A 23,837-nucleotide genomic window follows, 5' to 3' on the forward strand; every position below is an offset into this window, starting at 1 on the left:
GCAGTCGGAGGGTTGCCGGTTCGATACCCCACCCGGACTGTGTCGAAGTGTCCCTGAGCAAGACACCTAACCCCTAAATGCTTCTGACGAGCTGGTCGGTGCCTTGCATGGCAGCCAATCGCCATCGGTGTGTGAGTGTGTGTGAGTGAGTGTGTGTGAGTGTGTGTATGAATGGGTGAATGAGAAGCATCAATTGTACAGCGCTTTGGATAAAGGTGCTATATAAATGCCAACCATTTACCATATGTGAATACAGGCTGCAGATATCCATGCTCTGAGACCTTCAAGAGGGCAGTTGCTCTGTTAGAGTGTCTAACTGTTATACTCCAAGCGTATCAACCAAACGTTTTGATTGATGAATTGTTGAATCTGCTAAGCAGCATTACTGGTTTTTGTGCAAAGAACCAGTTCAGATTTGCGCAACCATTGTCCTTCAGGCCGGGGTTTCATCCATTCATAAATGCTTCCAGAAAAGGATTCATCCATTCGTAACTGTACACATGTGATTAAAAGTTCTTAAGACAGTTCAACCTGGAGCAAACCTGGTGCTTTCTGTTTATTTATCACTTTTTTTTGGTATTATTGTTATACCACTGGAATTGTGTTTTATTAAATAACATTGATAGAAATTGACAATATATGCTTTTGTGAGGTGTGGTTAAATCATTATTAGCAATAGCAATACATAGCAATCACAAAAACAAACTCAGTAATAAATGTACTGTATATTCGTAACGGTTTTAATTTCCAACAGTTTTGCACATCTTCCCCTATATGTATAATTTCCACTCCAAAGTGTCGTCTCTTCTGTATAAGATCATGTTACATTTCCTTTTCCTGATTCAGATTACTAAGAGCTAACTTGAATAAAACGGCAACCGGCAATGTAGATAAGACAGTCCTTGGCATGAATCTGTAATCTGAGCTGAAAATAACCAGAAAAACAAGCTGGGTACAGATTCGCAGGTTCGTTTTTTCTGTTGAACTGATAAATCTTAACCCTCACCTTGAAAATGTATGAAGAATGCCCACCAACTACATTCCTCAGAAAAATTCAAAAGTGTGTTGAAATACCCTGTTCAGTTCATCTTCAGTTGTCAAACACAGGCTTATTTGCGCATACGGACATTTTGTTCATACCCTCATGGAGTTCTGTTGCAGGGGCCCCAGCAAAGCCTTCCCTCGCACCCGGGGGTTCGGACACTGCAACTAGGACCCCAGCAGCAACCCCAAGCAGAACAATCAGAAGGGCCCCTGAACTATTTTTTTTTTTTACTAGGGCCCCAAAACATCCTGGGACGGCTCTGTGCTATCGACCAGGTTATTCTCTTGAGCTCCGGAGCCAGCCGCGCGGCAGGACTGCCCAGCCCCTCTCAGCGAGTGGTCTGTAGAGTGGCAGAGGAGGCTGTGGAGAGCCGAGGCAGAGCGTTTCATCAGAGCGTTTCATCAGAGCGTTTCATCGGCTTTCCCCACTCCCACCGGTGACAGTCAGGACTGACTACGGCAGGTGCAGTGCGTCTGAGGCGCCGGGGTCCTCGCTGGGGAGGGCGGGTTGGGGCGAGACGGGGGTAAGCAGGGTGGCAGAGCTCTGAGTACCGGGGCAGTTCTGGGGCTCTGAACGCTCCCCGCGGCGCTCAGCCTCCGGGCCGCTGTCCCACGTGCCTGGACCGCTCCGCTTACACAGACTGCGCAGGCTGTACGGGACGGTGGGAAGGAGGCTGAACTGGTGAAGCAGACTGCGTGCCTGGGAGGCAGGGACAGAGGGGGAAGCACAACCACCAGGGTGTTAGTGAATGCTGTGTGTACTGTGTGTTAGTGAATGCTGTGTGTACTCTGTGTTAGTGAATGATGTGTGTACTGTGTGTTAGTTAATGATGTATGTACTGTGTTAGTGAATGATGTGTGTACTGTGTGTTAGTGAATGATGTATGTACTGTGTTAGAGAATGATGTATGTACTGTGTGTTAGTGAATGATGTGTGTACTGTGTGTTAGAGAATGTGTGTACTGTGTGTTAGTGAATGATGTATGTACTGTGTTAGTGAATGATGTGTGTACTGTGTGTTAGAGAATGTGTGTACTGTGTTAGTGAATGATGTGTGTACTGTGTGTTAGTGAATGATGTATGTACTGGGTGTTAGTGAATGATGTATGTACTGTGTTAGAGAATGTGTGTACTGTGTTAGTGAATGATGTGTGTACTGTGTGTTAGTGAATGATGTATGTACTGTGTGTTAGTGAATGATGTATGTACTCTGTGTTAGTGAATGATGTATAGACTGTGTTAGAGAATGTGTGTACTGTGTGTTCCTGAATGATGTATGTACTGTGTGTTTGTGAATGATGTATGAACTGTATGTCAGTACTTGCACTTTTAAAAAGACGGTTGCTAACTTGTGAGCATGAAAACAAAATGCTCACAATGCACACCTGCAGCACAGTTGAGTTCATTTCATTGACTAAACACAACAGCAACATTCTAAATATAATATACAGTGAGCTTGAAGTCCTGGATTTTTACATTTTTATTATTGATTTGGCTCTCTACTCCACAATTTAAATTTGTAGTCAATCAATTAATATGTGGTTAAGGTGCAGATTGTCTGCTTGTGAGTGTTTCTGATCTGTCAGACAGGTGTTTTTTTTCTTCTTCATTCATAGAGGTCTTCCTTGGCCGACCAGTCCCTTTGCAATTACTGAGCTCAGCAGTGCTCTTTCTTCTTAATGATGTTACAACAGTTTATTTTGGTAGGCCTATTGTTCGGCCTTTGTCTCTTGGCAGTCTTTTTTCTGATTTCTCAGCCGCATAATTGCTTCCTTGACTTTCACTGGCATACCTCTCTGGTCTATGTCTGGTTATAGTTATGTTGACAAACATGAGCCTAGAATCAAGACTGGATAATCAAAGCTTACTTATACCTGCTCTAACCTAATCAAAAACACCAGTGAAGCCATTTATCACTATTATGGTGCCTTGAAATGGAGGGACTAGAAAAATATCTGTAATCTCTACATGGTGAACCAAACCTGTATAATAATATCCCTTAATAAAAGCTGAGAATGTGCACTTCAACCACATGTGATTGATCTTAAATGTAAAATAATATAGAGCCAAACGGGAAAGAATATGCGACAAGACAAATGCGGTCGGTATAAAAAAAATGTTTTTTTTAACATTGCAAAGTAAACTTTTAAAATAGGTACTTCAGATATATTTTGTAACTGCAGTAGCAACTGTGCAAAGCTATAAAAACCGCACTAGTGTATTTAAAGCTACCTGTCTACCACGACAGCCGTAATCTAACACCATTAAGCCTTCTACCGCCTTTTGTGTCGGTGGCAGTGCAGCGGTGCTTGTGTCTATCAATAGCCCCCATTAAATAGAGTGTTTCGGTGGGGAAAAAAATAAAAATAGGGTCAGAGCTCGGCTTTGCCTGACACGTCTGAGGCTCCCATTACCGTTAACCACAAAATAAATGAGCGTTTACCATAGAGAAGGGCCTGACAAAACGCAGACACGCAAATGCACGCATTTGTTTAAAGCAGGCCTTGTTAACACTTGAACTGGAGGCTGCTGTGTTTTATCAGATCAGAAAACGCAACGGAAGCCGCAGGGCAGCGGCTGCTTCACTCTCCCGAAATCAATACCGTTCTCCCGGCCTTTAATTAGGAAATCAGCTCAAATCTGCTATTAAGCCAGACAGACACAACAGAATAATCTCTGCCAAGGCCCTGCAGTCGATAACAATTAAAACGACAATTTCAGCGGCACTGTGAGAGCGTTACTGTACATCCGCAAACATCCGCTGTTGTCGGTTAGCGTCAAACGCTGAGCTAGGAAAACAAACAGAAGACGAAACCGCAAAGCCGTGGAAGGCTGGAAAACGCAGACAGACACAACAGCGGGGTAATTTGTGAGGTATGACAGGACACGCGGCACACAGGCGGCGCTTCGGGGAGCTGGCCGTGACCTCACCTTTCGCAGCACCAGCTCCCCGTTCATGTGCATGGCCAGCCCACTGAAGTGCAGGAGCATCTGGTCCACCTCCAGCTGCTTCTCCGCGACACCATCGCCGTACAGCGCGATGATGGCCACACACAGGAACAGATGGAAGTAGTCGGTCTGAGACAGAGAGACGTACGCTTATACAGTATGTGTACACTGTACACACGCCATAGCCATACACAAAACAGACATCTGGGTATATATAAAGAGGATTAAAAACTGGTGGTGCGATTACCACCCAGGTTAAATAGTCTTACTGCGTTTTATTTTTATTTTTTATTTATACCTTATTTAACGAGGTACGCCAACTGTGAACCCAGTGTCTTTTGCAGTGACGATCTGGGGAATCAAAGTGGTAGGAATGCATGGAATGTTGTTATCTTACTTGTCAGGGAGTGTGTTGATATGGCAGGACACGTGCAGCATTACTTCACAATGGCCATGCTAATTTGGAAATAAGTGTCTTTATATGACAGCATGTTTATATAGTACTGAGCGTGCTTATATTACCGGTTAGCCTGTGCATTTCACTGCTAGTGGGCAGTTTGAAGCAAGCACATTTATCTGGGAGTTCACATTTGTACCTGTCAACAATTTACTGTTAGTGAGCTTGTTAGCCATTTAACAAGCATGTTTGCTGTTACTGAGCATGTGCACCTGTTAACAAGCCTCTCTACTGTGGTGGGTATATTTACCATATATGGCTGTGGTGCATATATACTGGTTGGTGCGCATGTGTACTGTTTGGTGTGCATATATACTGGTTTGTGTGCTTGTATACTGGTTGGTGTGCATATATACTGGTTGGTGTGCATATATACTGGTTGTAGTGCATATATACTGGTTGGTGTGCATATATACTGGTTGGTGTGCATGTATACTGGTTGGTGTGGGTGTATACTGGTTGGTGTGGGTGTATACTGGTTGGTGTGCGTGTATACTGGTTGGTGTGCATATATACTGGTTGTAGTGCATATATACAGGTTGTAGTGCATATATACTGGTTGGTGTGGGTGTATACCGGTTCTAGTGCATATATACTGGTTGTAGTGCATATATACTGGTTGGTGTGCGTGTATACTGGTTGTAGTGCATATATACTGGTTGTAGTGCATATATACTGGTTGGTGTGCATATATACTGGTTGTAGTGCATATATACTGGTTGGTGTGCGTGTATACTGGTTGTAGTGCATATATACTGGTTGTAGTGCATATATACTGGTTGGTGCGCATATATACTGGTTGTAGTGCATATATACTGGTTGGTGTGGGTGTATACTGGTTGTAGTGCATATATACTGGTTGGTGCGCATATATACTGGTTGTAGTGCATATATACTGGTTGGTGTGCATATATACTGGTTGTAGTGCATATATACTGGTTGGTGTGGGTGTACACTGGTTGTAGTGCATATATACTGGTTGTAGTGTATATATACTGGTTGGTGTGCATATATACTGGTTGTAGTGCATATATACTGGTTGGTGTGCATGTATATTGGTTGTAGTGCATATATACTGGTTGGTGTGGGTGCATACTGGTTGTTCTGGCAGTACCTGGTAGCGGGCCCAGCAGGCCTCCCACATGAGCAGCACCTCGGTGTGGGGGAACTCCCTCCTGAAGCCCAGCAGCAGCCAGCGGTGGCAGAACAGCAGGCCGTCCTCGCCCAGCCGGGCCAGGTGCTGGTGGAACCCGGGCTCCATGACCCCGAGCAGCTCCCGCAGGTACGCCTGACGCACAGCCAACAGCACGGACTCCAGGTCAGGGCGTGTGCGTGTGTGTGTGTGTGTGTGTGTGTGTGTGTGTGTGTGTGTGTGTGTGTGTGTGTGTGTGTGACCCACGTCAGGGCGCCTCGCCTGACATTCTCACACCATTCAGAGTGTGTGTGTGTGTGTGTGACCCACGTCAGGACGCTCCACCCAACAGCACAGACCCCACTTCAGGGCGCCTCGCCTGACATTCTCACACCATTCAGAGAGTGTGTGTGTGTGTGTGTGTGTGTGTGTGTGTGTGTGTGTGTGTGTGTGTGTGTGTGTGTGTGTGTGTGTGTGTGTGTGTGTGTGTGTGTGTGTGTGTGTGTGTGTGTGTGTGTGTGTGTGTGTGTGTGTGTGTGTGTGTGTGTCCTGAGGAGCAGCAGTGCACCCGCCTGGCCTTTCTGTTTTATCAATACTATCGTTTTTATTACTAGTATTTCTGTAATTATTGGTGTTTTATTATTCTTATTGCCTTTTTATTATTTATAGTGTTGTGGACATTTATGGTCTTGGTGAAGCCCTCTGTATTGCAATCTTGCACAAAGGTCAATATATCCTGTAAGGAAATGCCCTGGTGTAAAATCCAGCAATGATGAGCTTGAAATACCAGCTACCAGCTGTTTCAAAACATAGCTTGAGCCATACATGTTGAGTACACAACTGGTGTACCTGCTCAACCATCTACCAGCTGTTTCAAAACCTGGGTTGAGCTGTTTTCTTTCAGCAGGATTTTGTTTTGATTTGAGGTGTGAGAGCAGTGGACTCACCAGCTGTTTCTCCATGCCCTCCTCGTGGGGGCTGACGAAGCCGCCGTTCTCCATCAGGCCCACGAAACACCAGAAGGCGTCGGCCTCGTCCTGCACCTCCAGGAGGAGCGGAGCCACCAGGTCCGACATGCCCTGGCAGTAGCCCACGCCGGGGTTCCACACGGCGAAGTTCAGCAGGATGCGCCTGTGCAGAGGCGCAGCCCAATCTCAGCGCGCCGTTACCATAACAACAGAGCATCGCTCAGCCCAACGAGCACGGATGTGCACCGCTGTAGCGGCGCTGAAAACCCGTATCCTTACCATCAACATGGAACACCCCGGAGGAAGGAAGCTTCCTCTTACACGCGAAGTAAGGGCTACGAGTACAGAAGAGCCAAGCTGTGCGCGGCTGTAAAGCTGTCTAATGAGTTAGGATTTGAACCCCCCGGCCTCTCACTTGTCCAAATATTTGTTAGACAAACGCGTTACCAGTCAGCTGAAGGCAAAAACGCCTCTAGCCAAGGGCAACGTTGTTTAGAATTTGCGGGGTTATGTCATCGGGGAACGTTGTCGCGGTAACGTGCGAGGAGCCTTGCTTGCACTTCACCATGCTTTCACTAGCGAGCCTGAGCCTAGCTGAGCTGGCCCCGCTGTGCACGCTAGATACACGGGCTGATGGAGGGGCGGTCTGACCTCATGATCTCCACGTTGGGGTTGTCCTCCCCCCTGAAGAAGGGGCAGCTGCAGTCTGTCCTGACCACGTCCCGATCGACCGTGAACTGCACCTTCCTCCAAAACTCACTCTGCTCCTCCGGGCTCATGCACAACCTGAGCAGAGACAGGGAAGGAGGGGGAGACAGGGAGAGAGAGCGAGAGAGAGAGAGTCAGGCAGGTGGAAACGGGGAGAGAGAGAGTCAGGCAGGGGGAAACGGGGAGAGAGAGAGTCAGGCAGGGGGAAATGGGGAGAGAGAGAGTCAGAGAGGGGGAGACGGAGAGAGAGAGTCAGGGAGGGGGAAACAGGGAATCAGGGAGGGGGAGAGAGAGGGGGGGAAATAGGGAGAGAGAGAGAGTCAGGGAGGGGGAGACAGGGAGAAAGAGAGTCAGTCAGGGAGTGGGAGAGAGGGAGGGAGAAATAGGGAGAGAGAGAGAGAGAGAGAGAGTCAGGGAGGGGGAGAGAAGGAACCAGGAGGTGGGGGCAGGGGGAGACAGAGGTGTGAAGGGAATAGGAGGTGAATGAGGGGGTGGTGGATTAAGTGGAGATGGAGTGAGTGGAGGAATAGAGGATGACAGCAGTGAGAGGGGGGTGAGAGACGGGCGGAGGGGAGGTGAGAGGGGGGATATAGAGAGAGAGTGAGAATGAGGAGAGAGGTCAAGAGAGGAGACTAATAGAGGGGGGAAATTTAATTATACAAGCTGTTTAAAATGCAGGGCCTGGAGGTCAAAGGCAGGCCAGCCCCCGAGGACTGTGCTCTGCGCTGTTACAGACCCTGCAGTGGGACACGGGACCAGGCTCGTGGGCCAATGGATCCAGCAGGTGTGCCCAGGCGGGTGCTGCTCTACTGACCTGAGCCCTTTCCCCCAATCCCACAGACAGTGTGCAACCTCCAAGCCTCAGAGACCAGAGTGTGCTTCAGTCATACGTGAGCTTGTGTGGTAACTAAGAACAACAGTGCGCTTCAGTCATACGTGAGCTTGTGTGGTAACTAAGAACAACAGTGTGCTTCAGTCATACGTGAGCTTGTGTGGTAACTAAGAACAACAGTGCGCTTCAGTCATACGTGAGCTTGTGTGGTAACTAAGCAAGACAGTGTGCTTCAGTCATACGTGAGCTTGTGTGGTAACTAAGAACAACAGTGTGCTTCAGTCATACGTGAGCTTGTGTGGTAACTAAGAACAACAGTGCGCTTCAGTCATACGTGAGCTTGTGTGGTAACTAAGCATGACAGTGTGCTTCAGTCATATGTGAGCTTGTGTGGTAACTAAGCATGACAGTGCGCTTCAGTCATACGTGAGCTTGTGTGGTAACTAAGCAAGACAGTGCGCTTCAGTCATACGTGAGCTTGTGTGGTAACTAAGCATGACAGTGCGCTTCAGTCATACGTGAGCTTGTGTGGTAACTAAGCATGACAGTGCGCTTCAGTCATACGTGAGCTTGTGTGGTAACTAAGCACGACAGTGCGCTTCAGTCATACGTGAGCTTGTGTGGTAACTAAGCACAGTTGCAGTCATACAGGGCACGTCGTCAACACTTGTTATCCCAAACTCAAGGGAAGCAAACGGCGAATATGAAGCAGTGTGCGGACGTTTGAAATGACACAACTCTTGCTCGTGCTTATATGCCTGGGTGTGTACCTTTTACAATTTTATCTGCTTTTTAGCAGGGTGTGGCGTGTGACCCTGAATTACTGAAATTTCCATGGATTGTGTGGATGACAACTAAAATAAAAAACCAGCTTCCCGGATCTCTGAGTGTTTAATTTGTTCTCCCTTTGAAGACTGGGTTAAGGAAAGGACTGTCTGTCAGATTAATTATTCCCGAAGAATCGGGCACCCTGCCAGGAATGTGGGTGTTGGCTTGATGCGTATGGACAGTCCTTTTCACGGTAAAGTAAGTAGGACCCAGGACCAGTGAGGGGGATGATTTCATTAAGAGTGAAGAACCTCTCTGCGCTCTCTACGAGGATAAAAACTGCCTGATGCAACTCCCAGCAACTGTTGATTCTTTCAGACTGAGCGTGAGTGTGAGTGTGTGCGTGTGGGTGTGTGTGTACCCATCGTTCATCCCCTGGGCTTCAAAGATCACTCAGTCCCAAATGGGAAACACTGAACGCTGGCACTGCACTTACAGCGCTCTTCAAAGAGACACCCAACCTTTTCAGCCAAACGAGCTGATGGCAAATTTAGAAAGTGGCACAGCTTGTGAAACACGCTTTCCAAATTCAAAAATATTATTTGATAAATAACGGTTTATGAAATGAAAAGTCTGAAGTGTTAAAGTCTGACCTCAGTGAGAAACATTAAGTGACTCACACTATTTTTGAAAATGCATGCTGTACCAACAGTAGCATGTTATACAACTATTTGAAGTTATTCTCTATCAAAGGCACTCTTTATCCTGCTGTTCTGACGGGAGAACAGTCTTGAGCAAATACATGAGCAAATACAATGAGTCCGTGCAGAATATCAGTAACTTAGCGGTGTTTTGGACCTTGGCCTGTAGAGTAGGATTGTGTAACGCGCTCTCGCGCTGGCAGAGCGTGGAAACCAGGCCGGGAGGGCCGAGGGAGAAACTCGACTGCGCGTGAGAAAATGGAGGAGTGGATGCAGAGTATAAAATGGCATACAGCAACATAAACAGAGAGGCTCATCTTGCTTTCTTGTACTCTTCCAGGGGTTTATTTTTCTGACACCTTTAAATGCGCTTCGTAAGTGCCGACATCTGTCAACTGCAGACAGCTGTAGTGGAGATATTAGCAGTTTTTTCGTGGATAAAAAACGAGTGTTAATAAGCATATTTAATCCATGCCCTGTAGTTTTCTTCTTCTGGATATACGCCAAAGTGAAGTAAAGCATGATAATGAGAGATGAGGGATGAACGGAGAGTAAATAAACGAGCTGTGTGTGAGACACAGCTGCGGGGCCTGCTCCTGCTCACCTCCTCTGCTGGATCTCCTGGTACTGCCCGTGTTTCTCCTGCCTCGGGCCCCCCGGGACCCCCTGCTCCTCCGCGCTGTAGCAGCGCAGCAGGAAGGGCCACACCTGGCGCCGGATGGCCGGGTCCACCCCCCCGAAGAAGACGGCCTGTCAGAGAGGAGGCGCTGCAGGTCACAGGCGCGGAGACTCTGGCCCTGCGTCTGAGTGTGTGCGCACTGCTCCTGAGTGTAGTGCTCCTACTCCCCGAGAGATACACGCGCAGCACTGTGTCTGTCTGGATAGAGCAGGTGTCTGTGGTGTCTGTTTGTGTCTGTCTGGATAGAGCAGGTGTCTGTGTGTGTGTCTGTCTGGATAGAGCAGGCATTTGTGTGTGTGTCAGTCTGGATAGAGCAGGCGTCTGTGTGTGTGTCTGTCTGGATAGAGCAGGCGTCTGTGGTGTCTGTTTGTGTCTGTCTGGATAGAGCAGGTGTCTGTGTGTGTGTCTGTCTGGATAGAGCAGGCATTTGTGTGTGTGTCAGTCTGGATAGAGCAGGCGTCTGTGGTGTCTGTTTGTGTCTGTCTGGATAGAGCAGGTGTCTGTGTGTGTGTCTGTCTGGATAGAGCAGGCATTTGTGTGTGTGTCAGTCTGGATAGAGCAGGCGTCTGTGTGTGTGTCTGTCTGGATAGAGCAGGTGTCTGTGTGTCTGTCTGGATAGAGCAGGTGTCTGTGTTTGTGTCTGTCTGGATATAGCAGGTGTCTGTGTGTGTGTCTGTCTGGATAGAGCAGGTGTCTGTGTGTGTCAGTCTGGATAGAGCAGGTGTCTGTGTGTGTCAGTCTGGATAGAGCAGGCGTCTGTAGCATCTATGTGTGTCAGTCTGGATAGAGCAGGCGTCTGTAGTGTCTGTGTGTGTCAGTCTGGATACAGCAGGCGTCTGTGTGTCAGTCTGGATAGAACAGGTGTCTGTGTGTGTCAGTCTGGATAGAGCAGGCATCTGTGTGTGTAAGTCTGGATAGAGCAGGGTCTGTGTGTCAGTCTGGATAGGGCAGGCGTCTGTGTGTGTCAGTCTGGATAGAGCAGGGTCTGTGTGTCAGTCTGGATAGAGCAGGGTCTCTGTGTGGGGCGTGTGCAGACACACAGCGTGTACGATGCGTGTGTGGACACAGCGTGTATGTGGTGTAGCCCTGTGCGGCTCAGACTGTAGGACTGCACCACCTTGCGTAGCTCCTGCTCCTCCACCTCCCCCCGGTGGTTCAGGAGCCTCCCCCAGGAGGCCCGGTCCAGCCCGGCGTGCGGCCAATCTTCAGGGCGGGGGTCAGCGGCCGGGGGGCAGGGCCGGAGGACGGAGAACTGCAGGCAAGACCTCCCTTCCAGCACCTGGCGAGGAGGAGTGGGAGGAGGAGGGGGGCGTGAGACAGGCGGGGGGGGGGGGGAGGCTCACAGCGAGGGGTACGCGGGACTGGAGAGTGAAAACATTCAGCCCAGGGCTGAGGGTTTAATATGATAGGGCTTGCGGTGCTGTGAGCCGAACGGAGCTTTATCGGCTCAAAGAGCAGCTCTTTAATAAAAGCCCTCCTTGCAAAGGGCTGATTAGAAGTATCATTTCCTGACACTCAATTTTTCCCCCTCCTTATTAAATTCTGAGCACGGCAGGGATATAAGAATAATGTAAGCGATAGACAGAGAGACGAGAGAACAAAAGCTCTACCCCCCCCCCCCCCCCCCAACACAGACACGCACACACGCACACGCACACACACACACACGCACACAGATGAACACGCAAGACCATATCTCAGTGGCAGTTTAATCTAATTCTTTATTTACTGCTTTTATTTGTTTTCCCAGGTTCAATATTGCAATTCAGCCTGTCTCTCCACTACAAAACGGAGGGAGATTCAGAAATGCATTTCATATCATTCATATTTCGGCTTCCACAGCTGTGACATCTTCCTTGGTTTATAATAATAATAATAATAATAATTTGAAAAATCTATACAATAATACCACTAATTATTATTATTATTCTTATTATTATTATAGCGTAAATTTTTTAAATAAATGTGTTATTATTCAGCCAGCATCATTATGTAGCATTTAACTAATTACAGCAAGGAAAGGTAGCCCTGCTATTCAGATTTTCTTGGGGGCCCACATTGTCTGTGAGTGTGAAGACAGTTGAGGTATACAGACTCTCACCTGGTCTTTGAGCTGAGTCTCCTGGCAGCACTTCCACTGCTGAAAGACCTCAGCAAGCTTGTCCAGGCCAGCATGGTGGAAGTGCAGGATCTGAAAGTGACTCTCTCTGCTGGCGATTACCAGCTGCCCGCTGGCGCAGGCCTCGTCACTGAAACATCGAAACCGCAGGAGCGAGGTACGTCTCTCCCTTCCATTGCTACATTTACCCCTGAACACATTCTGCTGTTTCCCATGGCGCTAATCGGCGATACAGTGGTAAATGGTAAATGGTTGGAATTTATATAGACATCAGGAGCATTTGAGGGTTAGGTGTCTTGCTCAGGGACACTTCGACACAGCCCGGGCGGGGGATCGAACCGGCAACCCTCCGACTGCCAGACGACCGCTCTTACTGCCTGAGCCATGTCGCCCTTCACAAGACAGTGGTCTTGTGAAGCTTTGCATTGCAGCGGCGCAAATCTTAGAACCCTTAACCACAAAATGCTATTTTGTCTTCCCATCGTGACACACTGTAATTTCGCGTGGAGAGATAGCAATTTAAGAAAACATCTGCAATTTAAACCATGACAAGTGTGAAGGGATACAAAAAACGTATAGAGGAGAGAGTGAATCAGTGTGTCGAGAACAGAGAGGAAACTGGTCTTGACCTGAAGAAGAGTCGCAGGGATCTCATACGACCCAGATCCACCCGGAACACTCCACAGCGTGGCTCCAACACCTGCCCCTTCTGTTGCTCCTCCCGCCCTGCGGCCTGCGATTGGCCGTCCTCCGAGGGGGCGGGACTGTTCTGGCTGAGGCCAGCGGCGGAGTGGGTCACGGCTCCGTCCCTCATCTCCCTGCCGGGAGGACCAGAAGAGAGGTCACATGCCATCACCCTGAGCCTTCCCCGTCTGAGGTCACATGCCATTGCCCTGAGCCGACACCCTCTAAGGTCACACGCTCAGGCTTTCTGTCACCGCCAGCATACGGCGGTGACCTGAAACATGCTCCGGTGCCTTTGCAAGAGAATAAGCTGTCAGGTTCACCTCGTCACTGACCACATCCAGAAGAGCGAATCCCAATATATATTCTGCAGTGCGGCTCAGGTTTTCAAACGGTGAAGAGGAGAGCCCACCACAAAGGCTGCAGTCCTCCACCAACATACGCATGCTCTCGTGAGATGAGGACCTTTATGAAAATGCCTAATGCTAATGGAATTAGCGGTGGTGTAAATCCAATAAGAAATATGCCTCCATGCCCTCTACTTTGTACTTCAGCATGCCCATCGATGTGAGGCTCGAGTCAATCTCTCCAGCCTGATAGGGAAGCGAGAATCAATGAAATGGCTGAGTGGGCTGAGGAGAGGTCCGCTGTCTCCCGTCTGCACGCTAGCCCCACTCTGGATACCATCTCTCTCCCCGCCGAGCCCACGGAAGGCCGGCAGACACAAATCAAATGGACACTAATTCCTCCTGACATCCAATTGCGCCCGTTAGCCTTTCCCAGTCCGTCCCGGAGCGGAGAGACTCCAGGAGAAACCCGAGGAGCCGGATCCCCCCCCCCACCCCCCTCGCCCTCGCCCCCTGCCCACCCCACGTCCCGCGCTCTCCCCCTGCCCGTGTCAGGTTCAACACAGCCCAGCCGGAGCTCTCCCTCCACTGGCCGTGGAGACGTGCTGATGCCTGTGGTAATGACATCAGACGGCAGCTCCATCCTGGGCCCTGCACTGTGGAGCACACTCCCGCGTTAGGAGTCCGCTGGCTGACTGATTGATTGGCTGGTCGATTGATGTTATCTGATAATTAATAGACAACAAGATCGCGCACACATCCCTGAAGACATATTTCAGGGTCAAATGGCTGTGGGAGGTCAGATGGTGGTGCCAAAGAAAAAAAGAATCCTAGCTAGAACATAAAAAAATCATTATGCTGATTCACTGCAGCTTCACCGAGTCAGAAAGTGCCCTTTAAAAAATAAAGCAAAATCTGTCATTCGACAAAAATTTAGAGCATCCTGTTTGTCATGTTTTGGGAAGAATATTAAATTAAAATAGGAGTTCCCAAGTTTTGCTCCATCCCTTGGATACAAAGTTCCAGATGGTGCAGTGGAGCTCAAAAGAAGATGAGTCTACTTCAGAACGTGACATCATCCCCTAGTCAACACCAGAGTGTCCGGTCGATGGAGCGGCTTCCCGTGCTGAACCCTGGTGTTCACCACGGCAAGGAACACCAGTCGTCATCAGGATATGAGTCGTGTAATGAGGATCCCTCGCTTGGAACGCGACGCTTTTCCTGGCACAGCTTATTTCACCAGGCTGTAAAACGCACGTCCCTTTTAGAACATCTGAGGGTTAGAAGAGAACAGCGCGTTCCGTTCGGTTTCTCCAATGTCGCGAGACACTCGCCTACAAAATCTCTCCAATTAGTTCCTGAAGATTTGATAGTTGTGACAGCACTTCACAATGCACTGGCTCTACTTGTACGCATGAAGATACATGCACAGTGTTTCGGTTCAATAGAGGGTACAGAACTACCACCATAAAACATCTACTGAATAATAGAACATAAGGGAAAAAAAATCAGTTTCTCTTTCAAAGTAGATGTCAGTGCTGGTATGATTCATGGCCTCCGTGGGGCTAGAATTCCTACATGCATTATGCACAACCATACCCAACCCCAAGGGTACTGCTCCGTGGTCACACAGGACAGAAAGCAGAGGACAGAATGCACAAGCTTTGATGTAGGAGGGTGGGGGCTTGCATGGCGCAACAGAGATGTAATTACACTGTAAACTGACCAAGTCATGGGCCTTCCGTCAGACAACGAGCCCCACCAAGAGTCCTAAATGTACCTCAACCGCGTTCTCACCGGACTCACACCGGCAGACGCCGTTTCTGTCCGTCATGCTCCGGAGCTGCACGGTTCCGGGCCCATGGCCAGGCTGTTCGCCCTCCCTGGACTCGCTGCTCTCTCTGGGGCCAGACGCTCTCGTATATGTGCCGTGACCCTGTCATTGTCTCTTCCTGACTTTCCTCGACCCACGACACAATAGCGCCTCACACTGCTACCAGCGGAGTGCACCCACGGCATTCCCCGGGAGGGCGGGAGAACAGGCCGGCTAACGGACGGGGGCCGAAGCCTCCGACACCGCGCTGAGGCGCAGTAAAACCCCGCGGCTTTCTTGGCAGCCGGACCTGCACTCGGCTCGCCATCCCAGCCTGCACCGGGGCATGCGGGTTCAGCTGATGTTCGCAGGGTGGAAAAAGGCGAAGTTATTAATGAACTCAAGCTGGGCGTAACGGGGCGGGGAGGGAGGGAGACTTGAGCTGCGGTCCAGGAGAACGCGCGGCGACCGCGAATCGCTGAGGGTCACGCGGTTCACACTCCGCCGGGTCATTGGGGGGGCAGCGCTCAAGCGGCCAGCCCGGCACGGTGGCGAGACCCTCAGGGTGCACGGAAACGCACCCCCTTCTGCCAGGAGTGTGCGGCGTGAGGCTGCCTTCAATGCCTTTCCCCCCTTTTCTCACCTATGTCGAATTATCAGTCCAGATAGGGAATGCTCAAGGGCAAACGGCAGCCCGGATCTGCTTGAATTGTTCATAGGCAACAGCGTTGTTATATTTCTTATCAAAATGAGCTGCTTTCCTACCTCCATAAACTCCTTTAGCATTTTTCAGCTATTCTCCTATAAGTGGGTGCTTTTTAATGTTCCGAAGGTACTTTGCTTTTGGAAAAGTTATTATTCACCCTGCACATGGAATAACTAACAAAAAGGTTGAAGCTGGAATTAAAATTACACTCGCGTCATTTTAAATGTACATTCTAATTGTTTTGGACTGTATGAGTCTGGGCTCTGTGGGTTGCATTGATTGACTATTACTGTAAGCTGTGTGATGTCTTTGACATTAAACATTTTTATACTGTACTTTATGGCTGCTACCTTAGCCAGAGCCCTCCTGGGACCTCCTGCTTAAATAAAGGTTTAGTAAATTTATCAGCGCTCATTGCAGCAGCCTCAGCTATTGATTAGAGAAAGTACAGACAAGCATGTTCTCTCCTCCGATGCATGCAACGTCAACCACTGCTTCTTATCACACCGCCCGCAAGCTGGGCTCACACAGAGTGCAGTTGGAGGAAGACACTTCAAGCGCAGTCAGAATTGTAGGTGTCAGATGAACTAGTGGGGGTGGCTGGTGTGTGATGTGATGGTATCAACCCAGCTGGCTAAAGCTCTCCCATACCAGAGCTATGATAGAACTACTCTGTGTTGCCCCATGGGACAGCTGATCGTAGTCGACACTGACATGGTCTGGATTCAGTAACAAAGTATGAGGCCCATCCACACACTAGAACAGACTATGAGGCCCATCCACACACTACAACAAACAGACTATGAGGCCCATCCACACACTACAACAAACAGACTATGAGGCCCATCCACACACTAGAACAGACTATGAGGCCCATCCACACACTAGAACTAACAGACTATGAGGCCCATCCACACACTAGAACAGACTATGAGGCCCATCCACACACTACAACAAACAGACTATGAGGCCCATCCACACACTAGAACTAACAGACTATGAGGCCCATCCACACTCTAGAACTAACACACTATGAGGCCCATCCACACACTATAACAGACTATGTGGCCTTTCATCAGGCCAATACACTTCTGTTTTTATTCTTCACTTCTATGCACTATGCCACTGTGTGCATGTCCTCCCTGTGCCTCCAGGTCTTTTCCCACAATCCAAATACATGCATGGTAGGGTATTTGGGTGGGGAGTGGTTGGGCAGGTTAGGATACTGGAGGAAACAGGGCATTGCTATAAATGAGCGTGGGTGCTCAGTGAAAAAATAAATGCTACATTTAAAAAAACAACAAAGATACTGTGATACCTACACTCAGTGAGCACTTTATTAGGTATTTATTAGACAAATTTTGTAGACTTCTACTGTGGTAGCCTATCAACTTAAAGAGTTATGATGCGTTGTGTGTTCACAGATCCTCGTATGCATGCCACTGTTGTAATGTGTGGTTATTTGTGTTTCTGTCACCTTCCTGTCAGCTTTGACCAGGCTGGCCATTCTCCTCTGACGTCTCTCATTAACAAGGCGTTTCTGTCTGCAGAAATGCTGCTCAATTTTTTTGCACCATTCTCTGCAAACTGCGTGAAAATCCCAGGAGATCCCAGTTTCTGAGATACTCAAACCACCCTGTCTGCCACCAACAATCATTCCAAGGTCAAAGTCACTTAGATCACATTTTTGGTTGAACATTAACTGAAGCTCCTGACCCGTATCTACATGATTGTATGCGCTGCACTGCTGCAACACAATTGGCTGATTAGATAATTGCATGAATAAGTAGGTGTAATAAAGTAAAAATGCTCACTGAGTGTATATGCATGCATCCGTGTATGCATCCTGACACTTAGTGCTGAGCAGCCAAAATCTTCCTGTGAAAATGTTGCTTTCATTGCAACAGCTGAAAAAAGCTTGCTTTTTTTTCTCTCTCTCAACAAATATAATAATCAAGCCAATCATAACATTTAGAGCAAATATTTGTTCAAGCCTCCACTCCTACACTATAAATAGTCGATTTAGAGTGTACACAGCTTCCTTTTGTAGAATACTGTACACGCTCCTATGAAGAAAATGGTGGAGGAGAACTCGACCACTCACAAGGGCAAGTCTGAGATTACCGGTGTCGCTGGTGCTTGCTCACATGCCTCCACACGCACATATACAAATTGAAATGCAAATCTGACCGATTACAAGTGATGGGTCCCCAGCTCCAACCTCTTATCACCACCAATTAACCAGGGCCGTTCTCCCCAATTCGGCCACTCAAGACATTCCTCATTCTTTTAATCCCCTGGACTGAAATCCAGCCTGGTTCAAAAGCCAGAGCCAAAACAAGAACAAAATCAAAGGGTGTTAAAGAGGCCTGAAAGAGAGAGAGAGAGAGTGAGAGAGAGTGAGAGCGAGATTGATATAGAAATAGATATAAAAAGAGAGAGGGTGATGCATATAGGCAGTCAGAGTGAGAAGGAGATAGAAAAAGGGGAGATTCCACAGCCATACCCTAGTTGGTTGTTCTGCACATCCCCCCCCCCACCCCCCCGCCCCCCCACCCAACTCAACTCCCTCGAAGCTGAGTTTTGGCTGCACTTGAAGCAGAGGACTGACACAGTCTTTAATGGAGTCTGACAACACACAAATCACTGAAGTGGTTTCCCAGCAACTAGTGGGAATTCTGGACGCTGGTGGAGCCAAAATGTGCTTTGGTGGAAATTGATTCACTTGAAGCCTTAAAAAAAAAAAAAAAGGCCAAGTCAATAACAGCCATGAAACAACAGGCAGCGGAGAATATTGATTGGCCTTTGTGTTATCCTGACTGCAGGCAATCAACCGACAGAAATGAGACTTTGGTACAGTACCTCAAAACAAACACAAAACATGCAAAACCACCGCATAGAAACATTCCAATGTGTATCCAGACAGACCCTTTCACAAATCATCTCGCCACGTTCTTTACCCTCTCTTTTTTCTCTCTCTCTCTCTCTCTCTCTCCCACCATGTTGTTTCACAAGCAACCCGCTCCGATCTTTTTCTCTCTGCTTCCCCCCTGTGGCCACTGCTGCAAGTCACACACTCGCAAGAGACACCGGTCTCGCCGTGCTCTTCGGCAAGGACAAACTGAAATGCGACGGTCCTGGTATCTGGTCAAAAGCGCTACGGAGGTGCCGGCAAGTCCGTGTTTATCAGGTCAGCATCACAAGGTCCTTTTAAGAAACTTTACCCATGCATTTCAAACAATTAACCTGCGAATGACAGTGTCATCAAGTTTAATTACATGGCTGCGTCTTCTCTAAAAATACCCTTGTTTGGTTTTCACACAAGCTCAAAGTTTACCAGGTCTGGTGAGTGGAAGCTATTATTGCCGTGTGCTATACTGAAGCCCTTGCGTAGAGGGAGATTGAAGACAATCCACCATAGCGATTAGCAGCTTATTTCATAAATCTGAGTTTACACAGAAAGGTGACTTTGTCTATCATTAGTGTTTGTACAAGACAGTTCTGTTCTGCGTCACAATGTCCCCCTGCCTAACCAGTCTCCACCTGCTTTAGTCTTGTTTTTACAACATGAAAGGGGCAGTTGCTCTGTCTTCTGTCCTTATCTTGGCTCCAGTCAGACATGTCACCAATCGGCACGTTGGCTGAGACTAAATGTTTATGGGATTGGGTCACCTGTTTCAACTCCCCAAAAACGACTTCCTGGAATGACTGCAAACAGTAAGTAATCTAGCGTGACTCAGTGTTGTGTATGGCGCATGAGGGCACCTGCCAGAGATAGCTCTGTAACACGTGTCTCTCATTGTCTGCGCTGGAATGAGATACACACACTGAATAGGTTTCTTATCTGGCTGATCTGTTGTCAGAAAGTCCACAGTCAGTCCTGTGGATAAGCTAACGATAGCTGATGCAAACATTCCCCTTCAAGACGTCATCAGCGTCTGAAAGGCTATTGGACTAAGTAATGCAGTACCAAAAAACACTGCGTTTTTCCGCATAACTAAATTGTTTATGGTTTCACTTCCTCAAGCTGTGTATACTCTGCAACGAAATACAAACCGTATCTATAGCAATGATCCATGATTTTCTATGTTATCAAAGTGCACCAACAGATTAATCTGACAGATTTTTCAGAAATAAAAGCAATGCACGTGCAGGGATCCAAGCAAATCTCTAGGTTTTAGCAATGGACATTTTTGTTAACTAATCTGTACAACATCAAAAATGACCCAAATAAATATCTTGTCATTCAAGATGCATTTATTATGAAGATATACACTCAGGGAGGACTTTATTAGGTATTTATTAGACTTATTAAGTCTTCTGCTGCTGTAGCCTATCCACTTAGAGGTTTGATGCATTGTGTGTTCAGAGATGCTCTTCTACATACCACTATTGTAATGTGTGGTTATTTGCGTTACTGTCACCTTCCTGTCAACTTCGACCAGTCTGGCCCTTCTCTTCTGACCTCTCTCATTAACAACATGTTTCTTCCATGTTGTGCGTGCAACATCCCAGTTTCTGAGATACTCAAACCACCCTGTCTGGCACCAACAATCATTCCACGGTCACATTGATGATTAAGGAAGACATTCTCATTCAACGTGACCATGACATGATTGGCTGATTAAATAATTGCATTAACAAGCTGGTCTACCTAATAAAGTGCTCACTGAGTGTATAATATTATTATTTTTACTCTGTTATCAATTTTTAAATTTAACCATGTATGGTGACATGAGAAAATATTTCAACATTCTGCGATCCCAGCCTTCTTCACTGTGGGAGAATGCAGTTTAAGGAAAAAAGCTTAGTTTAGGAAGGTCTTTTTTGTTTGATTTAGTAAACAGTTTGTACACCAAAGGCAGTTATTATCATGTGATGAGAGAACACTGGTTGTTGAGAAAAAATGTGCTCTTTAAAAAAAAAAAAAAGGTTTTCTTTTAAATTGGCTCTTTTAAAGAAAAAAAAAGAAAAAACTGGGAAATCACCAGCTAACTGCTAAAAATCTTGAAAACGGAGAAAGATTTGGATAAAAGAGTTTACCAGGTTCTCAGGACACTTACATGAAAGAGCAGACCTTGATGAAGACCAATGTGGTCGAAATGCGTGGGCCACTTTTTGTTCCTTAAAATATTCCTCTTGAATATGTTAGCAGAATAAAATATGCTTAAAGTATTTCCTCCGACTTAACGTAACAGCATCTCAAAATGATTGCATACTGTTTGCATTTGTACTAATAAGGGCAACGGACAAAATATTAAAAACGTATCCAGGTGACATTCTTTAGCATGAAATCAAATGTCCCTCTTCCAAAAACAGACGCAAACCCCGCTCCCCCTCTCCCTCCGCCACCACTGCCTCGCACTTCTCCCCCCCGCTCTCTCACCTGCCGATGTTCCCTGGGAGCCCTGATCGCGAACGCTCGACGAGGGCTTCGCCGCCGGGAGGGGGAGCGGGAGTGGAGTTCAGGCCTGAGCCCTGGGACTCTTCCCCCTGCTGCTGAGGCCCGGCGCCCGCTTTCGCCGGGGGGGCGGGCTCCTCTTCTGCCCCCTCAGGGGCCGGTGGGGCAGCAGGGCTGGGGCAGCGCTGACTCCTACGCATGGGCGAGCCCTCGGGCGTGACGTAGCGCAAGGCCTCTTCGCCCTGCCGCTGGATGCGGGAGTTGGGCACCCAGGTCAGGATCAGCGTTGTGCCCAGCTCCTCGTCCTTCTCTGTGTGCACGCACAGATAACCTGGCCATGGAGAGGAGCGTCATACCCATAAGTGACCTCCAGGGGGAGACACTTACATACCCATGTGAATGCTGACAGCGGAGACACAGAGACACATTAGAAAACTGAGCAGAGGGAATATAGTGGTGTGGGAGAAAGACACAAAGGTCTTAATGAATTGGGGGGGGGGGACATCAGAATGGGCTACAACACGTAAAGAGATAATCGCACAAGCGGAGGAGAGAGCTCACACCTGGGCAGTGCTCAGTTTGGCCAGGCAGAACCTCAGCCGGGTGCACGCACACGTTATTTTTGGAGAAGACGATCTCGCCCCCCGGCCCTCCTGACCCGGCGGTGAAGGTCGGGGGATGAGAGGCTTCGCAGGAGGAGAGTCCCAGGAGCTGACTGAGTGCCATGCCGTTCCGAGCCGCGGAGCAGAAAGCCTATTTCTCAGGGCCTCCACTGCACCTGTTGAAGTCAGTAGCCTGTGTAAGTTACGGCTAATGGAGGCGTGAGGGCTTTTTATCACCCTCTGTGCCAGGCCTCAGTGAGCTTTAAAACCTCCCCTACAGTTCTGTCAGGGAAAGCTGCTTTCTCTTCCCCCCCCCCCCCCCCCCAAACAAGAATCCCCAGGATTCATAAACTTCATACAAAATGGAAGCTGCTGCTTCCTCTCAGAGTAACCAAGAGCCTCAAGGCTTAATTGCCTCTTTTTCTGAAGGAAATTAATGATAAGCTGTGTATTCTGTGGTCTGAGAATAGGTTTTTGCAGAGGGCAGATTCCTCAAGGCCCTTCAGATCCACTTACCACCTCTCCTGCACAATTTATATAACAGTAACTACAATCCTGCGTCACATTCAATAGAGCCCATCGCTACATTAGCATGGTAACCACTTGCAACTGAGGCCACACAAGTACGGCATTCATAAAGACACGGCTTTCCTTCAAAATTGGAGCCAGAACGATAGGACCCATTTCAGAAATCCATAGTGTCTTCTGGCTTCGTGGCCAAGGGGTACACTGAAGTACCCCTGGCATAGCACGGCACGGGGAGGAGGACAAAATGAGGAAAAATATGCCAGTGTGTTTTAAAATAATATATTCATATCAGTGGTACCATTTCGTAGTTACGGTAGTCCTGTAGGCCAGTGAAAGGTGTATTCCACTGAGGCTGGAAATTGGAGGGACAGTTCAATGTGTGGGGCTATTGGGGCAGTGCCAATTGATTCGGAAGATAACAAAGCCCTCAAGAATCAAATTTCACAAATGTACCCTGAAGGTACAGTAATGTTCTCTTTGGGAACAAATGAGTACATTTTCCAAGCAAAAAAGGTACATTACATGAATTATGTATTGTTGGCTAGGGATACAATTGTATGTACATATGGGGTACCGCCCCAACGACAAACATTTGTACCTTTTAAGGCACTTTTCGTACCTATATTTGCAAGCGTACCCAGAGACTAATAAAAACCTTAATGGGGCTCAAACGACTTCATATCTAGCAGCAAAAAATCGTTCACAAACATGGCTACAGCCTTATCCAGCAAAGTTAATTGTAAAGTTTATTAATCATGGTATGAAAATGTAGTGGGGTATACTAATTTAATCTCGAATTTGACTCGCTAATTCGTCTAAACCAGCAATATCATAAGATATCTAACACTCTCTGTGGTACGTGTGACCACACAAGACAGAATATTTATCTATAGGCTGTGTCATGTTAGCTAGAAAGCTAGCTACTGTGCTGCGTGTGTAATCTATCAGCGCGTCAATGTAGTCTGCGCGCAAATAAGACAGCTGCTACCTAATTAACTGATGATGGGCATCACTCCCCGCGAAAGGGATTAGCCCATATACATATCAGTTATCTTGCAGTTTAATTCACGCATTTTTTCAGTTATTTGTTTAATTAGTTGCATTCATGTTTTGAGTCAGCGCTGTGTTTGAGGCTGATAACTAGGCTACAGCGGTTTTGTCTCATCCTATCGCGACATTTTAACAAGCTAATGAACACATACAGGAAAAAAACATTCACTGGCACGGTTCTCTCACCGTCTGTGCCGTCAAAACTATCTTCTGTGTCGCTCTCCCATATCTGATGAAACGCACGATTTTGTAGGCGTTTTATTTGGACTTAGTGGCCACAGTGTTTTTCCGACCGACCTCGAGAGTGTGTGTTTACGCTAGGCGGTCAAAACGTTAGCCTACTAATTCT

The 23,837-nt window shown here is 47.7% G+C and overlaps 1 protein-coding gene across 1 annotated transcript; it reads right to left on the reverse strand.

The window, feature by feature from the left end:
- Positions 1–525: 525 nt before the first annotated feature.
- LOC133114362 (TBC1 domain family member 16-like) lies at positions 526–23,837 on the reverse strand. The gene is made up of 12 exons (XM_061223671.1): positions 23,675–23,837; positions 21,872–22,086; positions 21,294–21,639; positions 12,987–13,175; positions 12,340–12,487; positions 11,356–11,517; positions 10,164–10,309; positions 7,202–7,336; positions 6,530–6,713; positions 5,565–5,738; positions 3,976–4,122; positions 526–1,744 (listed from the first exon to the last, which is right to left on the reverse strand). The coding sequence occupies exons 2-12, from the start codon at positions 22,032–22,034 to the stop codon at positions 1,499–1,501; spliced, it is 2,040 nt and encodes a 679-aa protein (XP_061079655.1). The 5' UTR covers positions 22,035–22,086; positions 23,675–23,837; the 3' UTR covers positions 526–1,498.

Source organism: Conger conger, chromosome 2, assembly GCF_963514075.1.
Source record: "Conger conger chromosome 2, fConCon1.1, whole genome shotgun sequence".
Taxonomy (NCBI): domain Eukaryota; kingdom Metazoa; phylum Chordata; class Actinopteri; order Anguilliformes; family Congridae; genus Conger; species Conger conger.